General features: G+C 43.2%; 1 protein-coding gene across 1 annotated transcript in view; it reads right to left on the reverse strand.

Annotated features, from left to right (window-relative positions):
• Positions 1-20157, reverse strand: part of LOC137425186 (sodium- and chloride-dependent neutral and basic amino acid transporter B(0+)) — a 106149-nt gene that overhangs the window by 67196 nt on the left and 18796 nt on the right. The window contains exon 3 of the mRNA XM_068113347.2: positions 4928-5059. Coding sequence (XP_067969448.2) covers positions 4928-5059 — 132 coding nt within the window. The remainder of the gene's footprint in view (positions 1-4927; positions 5060-20157) is intronic.

Below are 20157 nucleotides of genomic sequence, written 5' to 3' on the forward strand. Positions count from 1 at the left end.
CTCGCAACGCAGCTTTGTGATTGGTTGATAGAATAGGCCCACCCCTCCCCCCAGATATATCTGGGAGGAGGTGAACAAGGGAACTTCTCTTGATGAAGGCTAGTGGAGGCTCAGCGCACGCTGGGTTGCTGGCCGAAACGTTGAGTTTTTAAAGACAAAGCTATAGGTTGGAGAACGGAAAAATGGATATCGTGGATATAATTCCCAACCGCCATTCATTACTATAATACATTCATTACTATAATATATATATATATATATATATATATATATATATATATATATATATATATATATATATATATATATATATATATATATATATAGTCTGTCGCGACAGGAAATATACCTGTAATAAGTTCTGTGTTTAGCCCGGTTTGTCGGTATAAACTGTATTGGTGTCCCCGTTACGAGGGAGCAGGGCGTGTCAAATACAAATAGTGCAGGGATTATGGATAAGATTCCTTTGTTTGTCGTCCCCTCTGTCGCCAAACCTGTGTCCCTTATGGCAACACACTCATTTAAACACTTAGACAGGTCCTTAGTGCACTCATTAAATAATTCCCCTCCCTTACCACAACGACTTTGGGAAACAGGCAGGTAGCCAGATCGGGGCACCGCCGCATGGGCCGCAGCCAGCCACAACACCAGCTGGGCTAGCAACGAGCATCGAGCAAGGCTGGGAGCCATGCCCAGGAGGACTGTTGATTGGCCAGGGGAGGGTCGAGCAACACCACAGGGCGGGAAGCACTTGGCCAATGGGAGGGCCCCAGCGCAGTCTGAACATTTGAGAGGTCGAGACGCGAGGCTCTGGTTGGAGAAAGAAAGGCCTGACGTCACAGGGTGAGCAGTAAAACTGCCGGCTCGCCGGCATTGTGCTCTCTTCTCTGCTGGCCTGGGCTGATTCGTTTCCTTCCTTCCTTCCTCCCGCACTCTCTCCGTTCCTGTCTCTCTTTGTGCCTCGTGTTGGAGATCGGCCTCGTGTTGGAGATCAGCTTTGCGTGGAGATCGCTCACCCTGCGTTGGTGCGGTGCCTGGAGCTTGGAGCGAGGCGTGCCGCTGAACAGACGAGGCCGGGGCGAGCGGGTCGCTCGAGGCCTGGTGGCGCATGAGCGGGGGCAGACGGAGCCACGTTGGTTGACGAACGCACCACTACAGACAGATAAGGACGCACCACATTACACAAATACATAACGGTTTTATTTTTCCTTCATTCATTCCCTTGTCTCGTATTTGGAGGTCGGTGTGCGGGATCCCGATTTAGGACATTTTATTACCGACGCGTATTTTCCTGTCCCGCTATTCATTTTCGAATAAACCCTTGTATTATTTTCCATTTCCTTCGAAACCCGGATTCCCGTTTGAGTTCATTCCCTCTACAGGTATGCACTTTTGCCGCTTCTTCCTCTTCATTCTTCCTCCTGTGCTTCTATAGCAAAATCCGTATTTGGTCGTCGCCTCAAGTAAAGCTGTTCGGTCATCCGTGAGCCCTGGAATTAACCTGAAGGGTTCGCGCGACAATATATATCTATATATATCTATCTATATATATATATATATATATATATATATATATATCTCTATATATATCTATATATATATATATATATCTATATATATACAGACTTGGCATTTAATATGGAATATATTTTTTTCTGGGGGTGAACTTACTTTTCAAGATGACTTAGAACCAAAAGTTCATTGGAATTATGTTGCAATTATTCTAGATTTTGTTAATGTGACCTTTAAAAGAAACAAAAACCACATTTGACATTTCGAAACAAATAAATTGATCCTTGAAAGTGATGTCAACTGATATCGAAGTCAATTCATGGACAGTACTGTGTTAAACTTCTGTACGTTTTCCAGAAGTATCTCTTTATTTTGCACATTAGCCAAAAACTTTTTTAACAAAAACAAAAGTTAAATTACGACTGGGATGACGGACAGTAAAATTACAGTTCAGTACTTCGTGTAACCCCCACGAGCATTCAGGAGAGCACGTACACGTTGAGGCATGCTGTTCACGAGATTTGCCAAGGTTTGGACAGGAATCGCTTGCCATGCAGTGACAATAGCCTGCTGCAATTCACGCACAGAGGTCGGCTGCTGGTCCAAGTGGTCGATTTGACGCGTTAATTCTGCCCACAAGTTCTCTATTGGATTCATATCCGGGGACATGGCAGGCCACTCCATATGCTCTACACCACGGTCAGCAAGAAAGTGTTGGATCATGCGAGCACGATGAGGCCATGCATTGTCATCTTGGAAGACAAAGTTTCCTCGAAAGGCTGCACGAGCAAATGGAAGCAATGTTTCTTCCAGAATGGCCCTGTACTTGAACTGGTTCAGGTTTCCATTCAGAACAACCAGGTCAGTTTTGCCCCCTGCATGAAAAGCAGCCCAAACGGTCACCCCACCACCTCCAGCTTGGAATCTTGGCACTATACAATTTGTTGTGGGCTTCATGCACTTGTCTGCACACTCGGACGCGGCCATCTTGACGATAGACCAGAAATCTAGACTCGTCACTGAAGATCACGTGATTCCAGTGCCCTGGCTGCCATTGACGGTGCTCTCTGTCCCACTGCAATCGGCGCTGGCGGTGTTGTCTGGTCAGGCGTGGCTTTCTCAGGGGACGCCTGGCACGATAGCCTGCTTGAACCAGTCGTTGGTTGAATAGCCTTCTGGATACAGGCACATTTGCCAGTTGCTGCCACTCAGTCCCAAGCCGATTAGCTGACTTGGTATGGCCATTGCGGACTAACCGGTGCAGCTGGCGATCATCCCTCCTTGTGTTTCTGCTATAAAAATTAGGCCTCGGTATTGGAGTAGGGACACCCCTCTGAGCATTTCGTTTCAGGATCTTTGACACCTGACCTTGAGTGATGCCATACTGCCGAGCAATAGCATGCTGTTTCATGCCGTAATTTCGTAAAGCCACCACTCCATGACAAATAGCGTTGTCGAGTTGACGGACCATCTCCAGAGGAAGCGGCAATAACCTTTGGAGACGTGCAGCAGTTGTTTTCCACTAATACAGAACGCAACAACCCTTGTATACCCGACTGTGAAGCCAATCATCAAATGCACCTGTCCGTACATTTTGCCATGCCACCTGTGATATAATCCTGTTGTTGACTTATTGCTGCGACAGACAATCAGTGACATGGTTCTTTTAACAAATAAATCACCAAAGTGTAAAAGAAACTCACCAGATTGATATACTGAGTTAAGAAAGTAAACCCAAGTCAAGAAAAAATATATATTCCATATTAAATGCCAAGTCTGTATATCTATATATATATATATATATATATATATATATATATATATATATATATATATATATATCATATTAGCATGGATCGGCTCGCTACACTCGCCTCACCACATATCGCCATGGAGAAATGGGCTTGATTTAACTGAGGATAAGTACCTGAGATGCTGTGTTGTCATGATTTGCACCAATCATAATACAAACGTTTCTTTTGCACAAATTTAATTTTAATGTTTGTGATATTAATTTTTATAAGCAATTTAAGTTGAAGATTTAAGTTAATGCTTTTTTTTTTTTGTCAAAAAAGGAACCCTTTGCACATACACATGGGAGGGGTAGGTGCACAATTTTTTTTGTAATATACATGACATTACATTTTTATAAACTATTGAAGTGGAAGATTGAAATTAATAAAAATATATTTTTCAAAAATTTTCTAAAAAATAATACTGAGGGGGGGGGGGAACAAAAACACCCTTAGGACACACACAGGAGAGGTACGTGCATATCGGAAGTTTGGTATGATTCACAAAACTTTGAGGGAATAGTTCAGTGACCCCGCTATTCATCGTTCTGCTATTTGCGGGTTCAGCGTATTCACGGGTGATCAAATGTCACCTGTTTCTCTATTCACGCAAAAGTGTCCTGCAAATTTGTGGTGTTTTTTTCTCTATGCGGACGTGTTCCAAGAAATCGCAGTTTGTTTTTTTCCTGTTCGCCGCCGTATTCCGCGAATTCGTGGTTTTTCAGGGGCGCAAAAAAAAAATTTCACGAGCCGTTAGCTTGACATACGGTATTTATAAAAGCCATCTTTAAAAACATCTACGAGCCGTGGGCATGACCTGCTTATACATTCACTGCTGTGTGCTTTGCGTTTTCATGGCTTTCGCGGCCGCAAATTTTAGCCGCACTATAAGCGAGCTTCGCAGGATATCCCACCAGATGTGTAAACAAGTCAACCCCGTGAATTATAGAATGCAAACTCTTATAAATCTGTTATTGAAATTAGGAGATAGGCTCAATATGGCATCATCCTATAACATCCCCCACAAAAAATGTCCAAAGTATTCACCCCTCCGGCAGCTTTTTACCAACGCGCCCTCCGAGCCGATTCCAACATCCATGTGCCGAATCCCCAATGTGATCGCCAAGGTATTTCTCCGGGTACAACGCGGTATTTCCATGTTGCTCTTCAATAAGACAATATTAATAATATGTAACTTTCCTCAAATGAGGAAGGGAGGAACAATTAATTAGTTGTATATGGAACACAAATCAATGTCAACCACAATCACGAGCTGAAGTAATACATGGGAAAGCATCGAAACCTCAATATTCAATATTCTGGTTCCCCACAACATTCCTGTATGCCTTTGATGGACGAATAGCAAAATGCCAAAGGTACATCCGATGGAGGTCGGCGACATAAGCATTCAGGAGGGAAAAAATGAGCTCTCGTTACTCAAGCACTACACAATTTCACCAACTTTTCTGAAAACCATGGCTGGTGTTTATAAAAGTAGAAATAATATGACCTGACAAACGAAGTTGATCAAGTAATGTGGTCCATTTGCGAAATTCAAATATTTCTCTAAAGGTAAGATGTAATATAGGGCCATTGTCCATGGGAAATGCCAATAAATGTACCTTTGAAAAGAGGCATTAGCCTCCACACTCCGGTTGGCCCATAGCTGGCGAACTGCCCCAAGGAACACTCAAGGAAGAATAGCGGTAAGCCAGCAAGAGCAAGCATAGTGACGTATGGTATGAGAAATGCACCTGCAAGAAATAAACAAGTTTTTGAATTGTCACGGCTGCAGAGGTAACAATACAAATGAATAGCACAGGTACCACATTTCCTGGTTGAATGATTCAGCTAAACGTCATACTAAAATACACAATTTGGTGTCTGTCTGTATGTCTGAAGATTTTTGACTGCGATACATTCGGTCGTTACTTATCCAATCACAACCAAACTTAAGAGGGGGACTAAGGGTCACACAATGAAGCTTGTCATGATTTAACTCCCCCTCAACCCCAAGAGGGTTTTCCACGCAAAATGATATTCCAAAACAGAATTAATAGTAATAATATCCCGTCTCCTCAAGGGGTTTTTCCTCCTTGACCAAAGGCCATGTTAACATGTACAAATAGTTTATCATGCAAGCAGCTAGAGAGCGCTTGCCAAGCCAGCCATTCCTTATCAATGGTTTTGAATGGACTGATTGCTCGAATGCTTAAACCACTTGAAGAAAATAAACTTGGTAAATGAACACCTCCATCTCCCCCACCCCCCCCCCCCCCCCCACCCCCTTGATGTTCTTGAGGCTCGATCCTAGATCTACTGCAATCTATATACCTCAGAGATGAAAGACCCTTCCTGCCACTTCCGTAGGGAACTGGTGTACTAGTGAAATAAATAGAAGAAAGCTTAGACAGCTGGAACAGGACATATGTTTTGGCTGGCATCCATGGGATACAGCCAGCCTGCAGGGTGAAAAATTGCAATCCGGTGCCACAAATCCTGTGCGGTGAATTTAAATAATGTATAAATAATGTTCTGTGGCACTGGATGCATCGAATCCGACATAAAACTAGATGGTATTCATAGAATACTTACCAACTTTGTGCAAGCCAACTCTTCTGTTTTTGAAGGGTTTTCTTCTTTGATCCAATATGGCTGCCAGCCCACGTGAGCGATTACATCATATATTTATATCCTCCAATATAAGAGCGTAGATCACGCTCAATAAATTTCATCCTTATCGGATCAATCGTTGTCCATGTCGAATTATGACATCATAATTAAGTCACCAATGACGTCATTGTTAACAGCACATATTCCACATGTGGAATTCTTTACAATGAGCCATGATTCAATTTTTTCCATGGAGTGGTTTGAGATATATGAGGTGCAACGTTTCGTTTTTTCCAAGATGGCGCCTGTACTACATGACCTATGACGTCATAATTATCATTAAATAATTCTACAGGAAGAGGTGCTCCTTTGGTGAAAATTTCTTCTCCATCAGTGTAACAGTTGCAGAATTATTTTTTTCATACTGATGAGATCAAGCGTTGTACCTGTCGAATTATGACAACATAATGAAGGCACCGATGACATAATCATCAACATATCTTATTCCCCATGGGGAGTACTTGACAATGAGCCTTGTTTCAATTTTTTCCCATTGAGCTGTTTCGGAGATGGAGGTGTAACGTTTTTCCAAGATGGCGTCCGTACCACGTGACCTTTTACATCATAATTATGAACAAAAAAAATTATACAGGCAGAGGTGCTCCTATGGTAAAATTTCGTGTCAATCGGACCAACGGTTGCCGAGAAAATGTGTTTTTTAAATGCAGAAACGTCCTTGACCGAATGCCTAACCCTGGTTTTCGCTTCGCGAGCACAGGGTAATGAAAATAAAAGGTTAGTCCCCCAAAATAAAAAGAACATCCTCCGACCAATGGTTTACTATTCTATTCCACCTTATGTGGAATAGCCTCAAGTCTGGGAGTAAGTATGCTATAGCAATATATTAAACAAGTTTCTTTTAAACTTCATACGTGTATGTACCGAACCCACATCTCTGTCAGAGTAAAATAAGCGCTGTTCGAAGCCATGTTGTAATAATCGTTCTCTGCAAACTACAAGCCATATCAGGATTGGGATTGTTGTGGTTTGAATCCCATTTTTATATAAAGCGACCCAACCCCTTCATGGAGGAAGTGAATTTTTTTTTTTTCCCCTTTGTTTCTCTTCTTCATTCTTTAATTTATTTCCAACAACTTAGAATCACACATCCGCAACCGGTTCTGATTTGAACGGATCAAAGGTGAAAAATCAATAACCAATAAACATCACACTGACACCCAATCCCAAGCCCACTTCCTTCCAAATTTATAGTTCTCTCCTGAGAGTTTGCTTATGTAATATGTATCCATCTTTCCCATCGGTGTGGTGGGGGTTGGAGGTGGACGGGGTAACCTTTCTCAAGCTGCTATGCTCCATCTATACAAGGCCACTATAGTCCTGTCATGGAGTATCATTGCCGTATTTGGGCTGGTGCTGCGGCCTATCACCCATCTCTTCTTGGCAGAATCCAGCGATGTGCTTCCATTCTGGTGGGGCAGGATTTGGAATCAACCCTGGAACCTCTCTGTGCGCCGCTCTGTTGCTTCCTCGAGCCTTTTCCACAGATATTACCATGGAATGTGCTCTGAGGGTCTATCACAGGTTGTTCCATCGAAGTATACTTTCAGTAATGACGTAATTACATGTCGATCAGATCCAGATGTCTCACGCCATGCAGTCCAATTAGAGAAAGCGAGGATCACATAACAAGTTAGTTATTTAACAATTCCGTCTCTGTCTCCGTCTCTGTCTCTGTCCGTCTGTCCGTCTCTGTCCGTCTCTGTCTGTCTCTGTCTGTCTCTGTCTGTCTCTGTCTCTGTCTCTGTCTCTGTCTCTGTCTGTCTGTCTCTGTCTGTCTGTCTCTGTCTGTCTGTCTGTCTCTGTCTGTCTGTCTGTCTGTGTCTGTCTGTCTCTGTCCGTCCGTCCGTCTGTCTGTCTGTCTCTGTCTGTCTCTTTCTCAGATTGGAATCCACTGATCTCTATAAATACTGGATTGTGTGCTGAATGTTAATTTATAGGGCGGTCTTGAAGCCACCGGAATCTACGTCAATCTAACCGCAACTCGAAACACACGGACCATACTACACTTACCACGGTCTAGCTATGGAACTCTTTCCCCCTTACCCCTTCTCCATGTAACAATATAATACATGGTCTGGAAAGGCGAAGGAGAGCAATCGGAGGGGAAAAGGCAAAACAACATGAGAACCAAACAAGAACCAGTAATCCATCAGCAACAGAAGACATGGCGGAAGAAAGTGTAAAATTAGGGGCAGAAGATGACAACTCCATTCCAGCAGCAAATATGGCCTCAGAAGGAGATTCTGTAGAAAAAATAGAAGCATGTGTTGATCAGCAGTGATGAGATGGTAATAAAGAAAAGCATGGAACTGGAGATTCAGAGTTGAAAAGGGAAGCATGTTGAATGGAGTGAACTCAAACTGGAGTTCTGTAAAAAGCGATGTACACAGAGTAAGGTATTGAGACACCTCTTTTTTGTTATCTTTATTATTGATCTGCCACAATTGATCAATAACTACTACTGCTAATCCGCATGCCCGATTAAGGGACGCAGCGACCCCCATAACTGTCGGTCTTCCGAATACATTGTGGGGAGTTGTCCCTTAATACTTTGCTCCCTTGGGCCAGGGAGAATGGGAAGCGCAGTAGACAAGCCAGTTCTTCATAAAGTTGGGTAATGTGCCTCGATCGATGTCAGACTTTGCTATTGACCCTGAAAGGAATCCATCGGCCAACTAGATGGTATTCCGAAAAATTTAATAATTAATTGATTAATCAATAAATAATTAATTGATTACTTGATTAATCAATAAATCAAAAATACCCTTTACAGCCAAATCACTTAGTCACTGTCATTTCCGAATATCAGCTTCCGAGCTCAAAAGGGGCCTGAGATATTGCCCAGATGAGAAAGGAAATAAATAAGCACTTAATTAATCGATAATAAATAATTAAGTAATTAACCAATTAATTGATTCATCAAAAACAAAAAAAATTTTTGGCCAAAGCACCTGCTCACTATTGTGCCCAAATTTCAATTTCCGAGCTCAAAGGATGGCTGAGATATCGCCCAGACAAACAAGAAAACAAGAAAGAAAACAAGTACAGATATATTCAAAGTATACCTCCCCCATGCCAAATAAATAAATAACATCTTCCAGCGCAGCTTTGCCGGGGCACCACAGGCATCTGGCAATGCTGCCATGCAGCACATAGACGGTATTGGGAGAGGTGTACAATAATTGATTGATTAATTGCGTAATTAAAATCAATAAATAATAATCATAAAATAATTTCTTAATCAATTGGCTAATAGCATACCTTAACCACTCGTCTTTCTTCTGAAGCTGTAACTTAAAAAAAATTATTAAATAAGTCATTTATTGAAAAAAGTAAATATTTAATTGACTAATCAATAAATAATTAATCTATTAATTGATTAATCAATAAATCACAAATATCCTTTATAGCCACATCACGTGGTCACTGTCGTGTCCGAAAATCAGCTTCCTAACTCAAAAGGTGCCTGAGATATTGCCGAGATAAGAAAGAAAATAAATAAGTGATTAATAATGAAAATAAATAAATAATAATCATAAAATAATTAAATAATTAATCAATTGGCTAATATAATATCGAAACCACCACCATTTCATTTGAATCTAACTTTAAAAAAATTAATTAATCAAGTCATTAATCGAATAATTAAATAATTAATCACTTAATTGATTAATCAATAAATCAAAAATACCCTTTACAGCCAAATCACTTGGTCATTGTAAAGTCCAAATATCAGGTTCCTAACTCAAAAGGTGCCTGAGATATTGCCCAGATGAGAAAGGACATAAATAAGTACTTAATTAATCGATAATAATTAAGTAATCAATTACTTCTTTGATTAATCAAAAAACAAAAAATACAGTTTGCCAAAGCACCTGCTCACTTTTGTGCCAAATTTTCAGCTTCCTAGCTCAAAGGATGGCTGAGATATTGCCCAAACAAACAAGAAAGAAAGAAAACAAGAAAGAAACCGGAGTGAAAACCGAGTAATCCCTTTCAGTGCGCATCATTGCCGGGCCCCCTTCGGTGCCCGGCAATGATGTCATACAGTGCCTGGAGATGGACAAGGAAAGGAGCAGTGTACAACAAACAAACATTGTGAAAACTGAATACTCCTTTTCAGCGCACGTCATCACCGGGCCCACTTCGGTACCCGGCGATGACGTCATGGAATTGAAAGGAAAGGAGTGATGTGCAACATTTTTCAGCCAGAGGGTTGATGATGATTGGAACAACCTTATACAGGAATTTTTGAGGCAAAGAATGTCAGTGTGTTCAAAAGTAGGTTGGATAGACATTGGCGGAGCCAAAGCTTATTGACCAACAGTCGTTGATGTAGCAGCAGGGCTAGTTTTAAAAGTTAAATTGTACTCAACTCTGATGATCAGACTGGGATAATTACAGGATATTACCTACAATGATGTACCTTATGTGATGTGAGTACCCACCCTCTTGGTGGAGATTGCACATTACTTGCTGAAAAAGGTATAGTCTGTATATTGAAAGAAGACGCTATAGATATTTGTGTGGTGCGTCTAAATGGGTCTAATGGTTCGAGAGGGTGCAAAGACCGACAAGTCTAAAGGATCTAAGTCTCTACGGTGTCTAGGGGTTGTAATGAGGGTAAAGGTCTAAGGGGTCTGAAGGCTCTATAAGGGTCTTCAGGGGCCTAAGATGTCTAAGTGGTCTAAAGGGTATTTTCCAACAGTGTTTAGGGTCTGAAGGGGTTTAAGGGGTTTTGAAGGGTCTGAAGGGGTCTAAAAGTGTACAGGGGATCCAGGGAATCTAAAGGGTGAAGGGGTCTAAAGGGTATGTTCCAATAGTGGTCAGGAGTCTAAAGGGTCCAAAGAGTGTATAGGGTATAAGCCATAAGGAGCCTAATGGGGTTGTAAAGTAAAGAGGGTCAAATTTGTCTAAAGGTCTACAGGGTCTAAGGGTCAAGAGATCTAAGTGGTGTAATGGGTGTAAATGTCTGAATGAGTAATATAACTTGAAGGATCTAAAAGGTACGTTCCAATAGTACGTAGTTTATAGATGTAGTCAAGGTCCAATAATAGGTAATTATTTGATGGACTCATGGTCCAATTCATGTTGAAACAGTACCAGTACGTAATGAATATACATACTCACGTGGGTCAACCGACGCTTTACCTAAAGGAGGCTTTACCATCCACCCACAGGTGAGAGGCCAAAAGCAAACAGACAATGCGAAAATTGGTAACGCCAAACGATGAACCAATAAATTCCACATTCCGGTGCAACCTTCAGTTGAACGTCAGGTATTGTCAGCTGGTTCATAATTGTCTTGGGCAGAAAAAAAAAAGCCTCTCCTCAGTGAAAGACACATCAAAGCCTGCTTGCAGTTTGCAAAAAAGCACCGAAAGGAATTTCAGACTGTGAGAAACAAGATTCTGTGGTCTGATGAAACAAAGATTGAACTGTTTGGCTTCCATCTGGCCACTCTGCCATGTAGCCCAGATTGGCGGAGTGTTGCAGTGATGGTTGTCCTTCTGGAAGTTTCTCCTATCTTCACACAGGATCTCTGGAGCTCAGCCAGAGTGACCATCGGGTTCTTGGTCACCTCTCTTACCAAGGCCCTTCTCACCCGATTGTTCAGTTTGGCCGAGCGGCCAGCTCTAGGAAGAGTCCTGGTTGTTCCAAACTTCTTCCATTTAAGAATTATGGAGGCCACTGTGCTCTTGGGAACCTTCAATGAAGCAGAGATTTTTTTTGTAGGCTTCCCCAAATCTGTGCCTCGACACAATCCTGTCTCAGCTCTGCAGGCAGTTCCTTCGACCTCATGGCTTGGTTTTTGCTCTGATATGCATTGTCAGCTGTGAGACCTTATATAGACAGGTGTGTGCCTTTGCAAATCATGTCCAATCAATTGAATTTACCACAGGTGGACTCCAATCAAGGTGTAGAAACATCTCGAAGGTGATCAAGAAAAATGGGAGGCACCTGAGCTAAACTTCAAGTGTCATAGCAAAGGGTATGAATACTTATGTCAATGTGATATTTCAGTTTTTTCTTTTTAATAAATTTGCAAAACTTTCCAAAATCCTATTTTCTCTTTGTCATTATGGGGTATTGAGTGTAGATTGATGAGGGAAAAAATGAATTTAAACGATTTCAGCATAAGGCTGCAATATAACAAAATGTGAAAAAAGTGAAGGGGTCTGAATACTTTCTGAATGCACTGTATATCATTTTTGGGCATATCACAATGGTGAAGAATTACTTTTAAAATTCTACTGGATGGATCCGGATCTTCACCAAAATTGAATCGATGCTTCCTTGTCTAACACACAACCTGTCCAACAAGTTTCGTTCAAATCCATCCATAACTTGGAGATACCCTGCTATATGTTGGTTTTAGCCCTATCTCCCAATGGTGAAGAATCACTTAAAATAATTCATATCCGAATCCATATTCAGATCTTCACCAAAATCCAATATATTTGTCCTTATCAGACACCCAACAGGTCCACCAAGTTTCGTCCAAATCCATCCATAACTTTTTGAGATATCTTGTTATGTATCGTTTTTGGCCCTTTCTCCCAATGGTGAAGAATCACTTAATAATTAAATAATTTTCATATCCGAATCCATATTCAGATCTTCACCAAAATCGAATCTATTTGTCCTTCTCACACACCCAACCGGTCCACCAAGTTTCGTCCAAATCCGTCCACAATTCTTTTTGAGATATCCTGCTACGTATCGTTTTTGGCCCTATCTCCCAATGGTGAAGAATCACTGAAAATTCTGGTAGCCAGATCCGAATCCGGATCTTCACCAAAATCTAATCATTTCTGTCCTTGTCACATACACTACTCACAATAAGTTATAGATATTGGCAGGTTCTTCAGTGTGGTTGATTTTGTGTATTAATTATGTTGAAAAAAGTTGTTTGTCCTAATTCTATGGTTATTAATGTGTGAAAAAACACAGCATTCTTGATTTCAATACCCTAACCTTAACCCCTACAAAAAAAATAATCAACTCACTCCCACAATATCCCTAACTTATTGTGAGTAGTGTACGTCTCTGCCAAATTTCGTTCAAATCCGTCAACAACTTTTTGAGATATTTTGTTCACAAACAGACAAACGGACAGAAACAAACAGACAGACAGAGACAGACAGGGGTGAAAACATAATCTCCATCTACCTTTGGTGGCGGAGGTAATAAAAGGATGTGCATATTATGTATGCTATCATTATTTATCTCTGTGCCAAGTATGAACAAAATCGCTCCATACATCTCCGAGACATGGTTGTGTATGTACGGACGGACAAGACACAATCCAGAAGCCCCTGTTTTGATCTAAGTCCAACGGGGGATAATAATATTTTGGAAAGCTTTGGCAAGCAATCTTCATATTTGTCCAATATAGGGCAGAATAAAAACTAGATTTAAAATTTCTGTAAATATAAAAACGAACATGACCAAAACGACCTCAAATCGAGCAAGTTTTCAGGAAATCCAAAGGTTTCTTCAGAGTTGCTTTGTAAACGGCAGCATTAGGCACACAGCCGTAGTAATATATTGGTTTCTTGCATGACCTACAAAACGGGTGGACACGATTTTGGTATGAATTTATAGAGAATATTATAGGAAACATTGTCACTTTTCACACGAAAGATTTTGGTACGTTAATGAGCAATTCAGATTTTCATTAATTATTTACATGTTTAAAATGTGCGCGTATCCTCGAACGGAAAATCCCGGAAAATAACCAATCGGAAGACGTGTTCAATATATCATCGGCAATTGGCCAATGACAACCGCCGTACCAGAACGGTGCGGTAACGCCTTGAGACAACATGGCGGCCTCCAGTGATGAGGACGTGTTGTCTTCGAGTGACGAAAATACTCAAGAAAAAGTGTAATTTATGTGCATCTTCCCGTCCAAAAATTGCAAAATTGTCCAATTTTCAGACAAAACATGGTCCCGTTTCTTAGACTACGTCAACAAATGGAAGTCTTTGGATGGTCCTCAAGCAAAAATTGCGAGAGATTACGTTGCTCAACACTCGGCAAGATTCAGTGCAGATTCCAACACAGCGCTGTCGCCAGCAATACCACTTCACGGAGGATTCCATCAGCCGTGTTACGCATGCTTTACAGACCCCCAACGTGTTGAAAGGGTGATGAAAAGCATGAAAAAGAAAGCCGATGACTTAGCCTCTACGGGTAGGTTTAAAACTTGCACTTTATAAGGTTAAAATTTGTTAAAAATCAATTATTCTCCAATGTTCTTATATTACTGGTTTTATGGGTTTTCCACATTAATTTTTGTTTCTTTGTGTGTGTGTGTGTTTTCTTTTTATACAGCAACCGTGCCCCAAGCTGATGTCGGTGGAGAAAAAGTTGAAGCAGAAAATACAAAACCAACAAAGAGACGGGCTCTTCGTTCCAGCTTTGGTAGACCTCCAGTGCCAGCAAGATCACAGCATGCTCTACCAAACATATGTATCCTATGCCAGAAAGAAAAAAACTATAAGATGCAGATCCACCCGCAAGAGAAAAAAGGAACACCTCGTCACATGTTCAACCATAGATGCTGTCCATTTACAGCAAGCAGCAGAAGACAGTGGAAATGTGTCACTTCTCATGTAGATTAAAGACAAGGATTGTGGCAATCGAAGTTAGGTACCACAACTCATGCTACAGGGACTTTACACGCTACCTGACCAGGCCAGCCAACACACAAACAGGAAGTGATACTTCTTATTCAGAAGCATTTGAAGTTTTCAGCAAGACAGTGAAAACTCACATCATTGACAACAAAGAGATCATGAGACTTAAAAAAGTGAATGACTTATTCATCAAACAAATTAAGATAAGCCATGGAGTTGAGGCAAATTCATATAATAGTGGGGGGGCCAATGTTTTCCCGTTGAATTCAAATGTTAATTTGTGGACACTGGTTGGGTTGTCTTTAGGGATGATAGAAGTTGTAGAAAAAATATGTCTCCATTTTTTTCAAGTTCTTTATAGCGGCCATTTTGGATTATCAAAATGGCGTTTGTTGAAAACCGAAATTGTCATTATCTTGGCTTCTAAATGACCTAGAGTGTTAATTTTGGTGTCCAAATGTACATATTTGCGGATACTTAATCCAATAAACACACATTTATACACCTACATATGATCAAAAGGGTTCTTATGGCAGCCATCTTGGATTTTCACGCACTTATGCCAACACATATATATATTTTTTTCCATCATTTTCACTTCTAAATCACATAAAGGCTGGACTTTAGTGTTCAAATGTACACTTATAATGTCTTTGTGCAATATTTTTAGTTGGCATTGTTCATTGTTACATTGAAGGATCTCCATCCTCCTCATCATCAGTGTTATCGATTCCCATGGGGCGCTCCTGACCCGTGTTACCACACACCTCTTCATCTGCCCCACACATACACATCTCAGAACAGTTGAGATGCTGAGACCTGCATGAGCAGTGAGACATGCATTGGGTCTTCTTGCAGTTACATTTGATTAGATGTGTGATGGCAGCTGGGGCTGGAGGGTCCTTGGTTGTGATGGGCACCAGCTGATCTCCTTCTGCTCTCCATCCATGTTCTGTTGGTTGTGGAAGCTGGGGGTCCGGTACATCAGCCTGATGCCACACCATGGCCTGGAAATGTGCACGAGCAATGGCTTCATGTAAAGCTCCCCGTGTTGGTGGCAGCTTCTGTGCCTCTAGCTGTTTCTTGGTAAACAGTCTCCACCTCAGCTTGCCCACATCCACAACTGTAGTACGAGGCTCATACAGCTGGCATACAAATGCCTCAATGTCACTTTCTGTGTCAGCTCTCAGCTCCTCAGAGGCCCCAAGGTCATGGAACGCAGATACCACCTCAACAGAGCACCTATTGAGGGCTTGCCAACATGTGAGCTTTCCCTTGCCGGCAAACCGACCAGTCTGGTCTGCTCCCGTGAATGCATGGAATCCTGGTAGGGCTGCAGCCTTCCTGACACCAAGTTCATGTACTATTGGTTCCAGTGAGATTTGCCTCTTCTTGTTCCCCACACCCGTGATGAAGTATGTGTCTTTGCATAGTTCATGGTACCGGTGGAGTGCTAGGATGAATACATCAGTATCAGGTGACTGAATGTACAGCTGTGTTGCACCTCTTCGGACGGCATCTAGACTGTGAAGAAAGATCCTCGTATCAGCCTCCTCCTGGGAGCTACGGAGATGCTGTACATCCATGCAGTTGGAGAAGACATCCTGCCTTGAAGTGACGATGAAGACCTTGGTAGTCCCCTCAAAGTGACACAGAGCTTTCTTTGCCAGATAGACAGTTAGCTCATCTTTGGTGTTGGTGTGCGACAGGAACTGTTTTGCTGTCAGTTTCCCAATCGGGGTGCTGTCTTGAACGTGGTTAGCAGTGGGCGGCTCGCCACCTTGGCGCCTCTCCCGTGTGGCCTCTTTCAGTGAATTTGGCAGATCATATCGGTCAAACACGAGGTGGACTTCATCATACCCGTTGGTCTTGCAGTCCAGTGTTGCATTGAAATGGCCAGCCCACTGGGCACATGTTTTGACCCATTGTGGCTTACCCATTGCTTGCACTAATGCCATGCCGTCTATGACAGTCACCTTCTTGGGAGGGGGTGGAGTATGTTCAGGATTGTCGTCGTCTGGCTGCTGACCAGTGCCAGTTGACTTCTTGGGTAGATCTTCTAGGATGGCCATGAGCTTGCTTTTGTCTGTGCATGGTAGTAGTGTCCCAGCCATTGCAAAGAGGGTTCGTGGAAGCGCGGTGAATTCATATTGACCTATGGCATCCTTCAAGTTGATCTCTGGTCGTGAGCGGGCCACGATCAGCATGCGCGCAAACAGTGACCTGTCGTCTTTCAGCTCTACAACCTTGTCTGCCAGTTTGTGCTTCACAGCTTTCCTGGCACTCTTCCACATCTTCAGTTTGACCTTTCCCATTCTGGCCCAAAGGTTGATTTCATTTGTGTTGATGCGCTCTGCAACAAACGTGTTATACGCTTTCTGACCAATCTCATCTTGGTTGCAGACATCCTTCTGTACTTCAGCTGGCATCACCACCTTGGTGATGATAGTCGTCAGGTCTTCACCCTCATGCGTCATGGGATTCATGGACTCTCTGATCACATTCTTCAGTCGACGAATGCTGTCTTCCTGCCGAGCCCAGACTGTGGTTGATAGGTCGTGGTGCTCCTTGCGTGTAGCTGATTGTGAGCCAGCCATCTGACGGGCTTCTTCAGCAAGCCTACTCAGCTCTGGTGCTGTCAGAAAGAACCTTTCGCGGGCACTGGCATTCTGGGTAATGCCCACAATACCCCCCGTCACCTTCATGATCCTGTTGATGTGCTCCAGTGCATGGTCCACACCTACAGCACAGAAGGGGATTTCATTCTTATGGACACTGAAGTTCCCATCCATGAACTCTTGGTAGATCCCTGGATCTGTCATCTTCAGGGCCTTCATCTCTGCAAGGTACCGGGGAGTCAGCCTGGCATATTTCTGTTTGTCATGTGCAAAGAAGTATATGCACATCTCATCCAGTGAAGACAGGTGAAGCTCAAATTGTCCATCACGGGTGGCACGGATGAATGTGTATATCAGCATTATCATCCGCATGTAGCGTCGCACAAACTTGAACAGTGGACTCTTGGCTTCTTTCCTCTCATCAAACTTTGCCATGGCCTCCAGGACTTCGTTTGACTCGAGGACAGCTAGCATGTTGTTCTGCGCGCTTGTCATCTCCTCTCGGTTGTGTAGATGACAGCTCTGGGCAACCTGTTGTGCTGACTGGGTACATGGGCCCCTCAGATGGGGATGCTCTTGGAAGAATTCGTCCACATAGAGGTCGAAGAGGGCTTGGACAGTGGTGATGTGGGCCTCCAAAGCCCTCTTCATGTGCTTGGCTTCCAGTATTTGTCTGGTCGTTGTTGGGCCATAGATATCAGCCTCAGACCAAGCCTCGTCAAGACCACTGTCCTCTATGGCATTCCCAGCAGCCCTCAGTGCAGCCATCACAGTGTGCATCTCCCCTAGTCGCAGTACCCACTTGCCTTTGCAGTCATCTCTGGTCATCTCCAGCTGTTTGGCTCGCTCATACAGGGCCATGTCTAAGGTGATCACTGTCTTCCTATCGGGACCCATGACCATGCAGTTGATTTGCTGTGTCTGTTTCAAGACTGTTATCAGTGTTTGCCATTCATGGGCTGGTGCTGCTACCAATGGCAGGGCGTTGACCTCTGTCAGAGGCTTCGAAGAGGAGAGCAGTGAGTTGTAGGCTGTCCAAGTTGGGATATCGTGATGCTTGATCCTACTGCCAGGTGGTTGTTTTGGATCGTGGACGAGTGACCCAACAGGGTCAGCATGCTGGGGTTCTGCAGCTTGCAGCTGGTCATCTGGTGGGATGATGTCGTCTTGTACGTCCTCAGCTTCAGCTGTTCGCATGATTGTGCGTGAAAGTAGCCACACTGTGTCCGTCGCAGAGTACGGCTTGGTGACATCTGGGTTTGACCGTGTCTTGAAGCTATACGTGGTACCTGTGGCAGATTGTTTGTTTGGTGCTTGGCAAGGAACAAAGTCTGGAGCAGTCAGAACCTTGAGTGAGCGGTGTCTGGCCTTTCGGTCATGTAGTGTCAGTGTTCTATGTTCATCTGTGGAGGTTGCATGTTCCCGTCGTTGGTAGAGTGCCCAGGCTGTAGCATGGAGTGTCCGCTTCCCATCAGGTGTGTCTTCATTGAAGTCACTGTTGTCCACTGCAAAGAAGACAAACGTCCCTATGCGCATGGTTCTTGGAAAGTATACACCCTGTTCTGTCGTAGACTCTATGACTGAGTTGGCCAGCTGTGTCTCCAACCGCAAGATCCGACTATAATCAACAGACAGACCGAACCCATGCAGGAAATCCAGAAGCTTCTTGTTTCTGGTGGACTGATGGACTACAATGGCAACGGCAAGCTGCTGTGGCCATTCTAAGCGATGGCGGAATGGTGCATCTGGCTCTTTGGGCTTGTACGTGACTTGGCGTTTTGACTTGTAGCCGTACATGATGTTCTGACTGATGGTTATAACATCTCGATGAATAGTGGCTGAGCGCATAGTCTCTGGCTCAATGCTCGTGGCTGGTCCTTCCAGTAGCCAGCGGAGGAAAGCATAGAGTACTTTGGGTACATGCTTTTCAGCATCATCAGTGTTCATTTCTCCTTCAAATTGCCATGGGTGCTTGTTCTGACAAGCAATGGCACTGCGGAGAACAGAGGCACTCTCAAACAGTTGTTCGATGTTTTTTTCATTTGTCTTCGTCATTGCATCTTCGACAGCTGCATCACGCACGGCAGTGGAGAATACACAGTCTGACTCGTTTCGACGTTTTGGTTTCATGAAGTGAACGTCATCAATGTGAGAGTTGATTTTCTCCTTCATGCCTTGGGTAGTAGGTGATGGGACATTGTGCACACCATTATTGTCAAGAATCCTGGAGTAAACCGACTTCAGGTCAGACATGTTGAGAATTTCACCAGCTTGGAGTAGAGAGCGAACAAGGCTGACAAACTCAATGTCTGCGGCTATTTTGATAACATTAGTTTCTTGCAGTATGTGTTCTTTGTCATCACTTGATGTCCCACTCTTGGGAGCACGTTGGACATTCTGCACCCAGCATGGGAGATGATACTTGACGTCGATCGCATGAGCATCATGTGCACTGATGGCAGCACTCAGCTGAACTTTCCACTTGTGGTTGCTGCCTTCTTCAACAGCTTTCTTCAGCTGTTTACCTGCGTTGAACGTGCATACAACATGTACACTTTCCTTAGTGACCTCTTGACAGAAGAAACAAAGGTCTCTGTTGAATGGAGTTGATGATGAACGTGTGAAGCGAAGAGTCTCGTCTTGCGTAGAACCTGAGGTACTTGCAGCGGCAGGTGCAGAAGAAGGACGTCCACACCTCTTATGAAGATGCTGGGTGTCGCCATGTTCGCAGGCTTTCTGGTGGCGAACTCTAGCACGCTCCAGGTGAGCAGTGTTGCATGTAGATCCATAACATGCCCGGTGCCACTTTGCTTTATTGTTCCTCAAGTCAGTGGCAGTGAAACAGCTTAATCGTTCGCTGATCTGTTTGAAGTCGGCATCACCATATCGTGCCCT

This window comes from Myxine glutinosa, chromosome 4 (assembly GCF_964187855.1).
Source record: "Myxine glutinosa chromosome 4, kmMyxGlut1.1, whole genome shotgun sequence".
Taxonomy (NCBI): Eukaryota; Metazoa; Chordata; class Myxini; order Myxiniformes; family Myxinidae; genus Myxine; species Myxine glutinosa.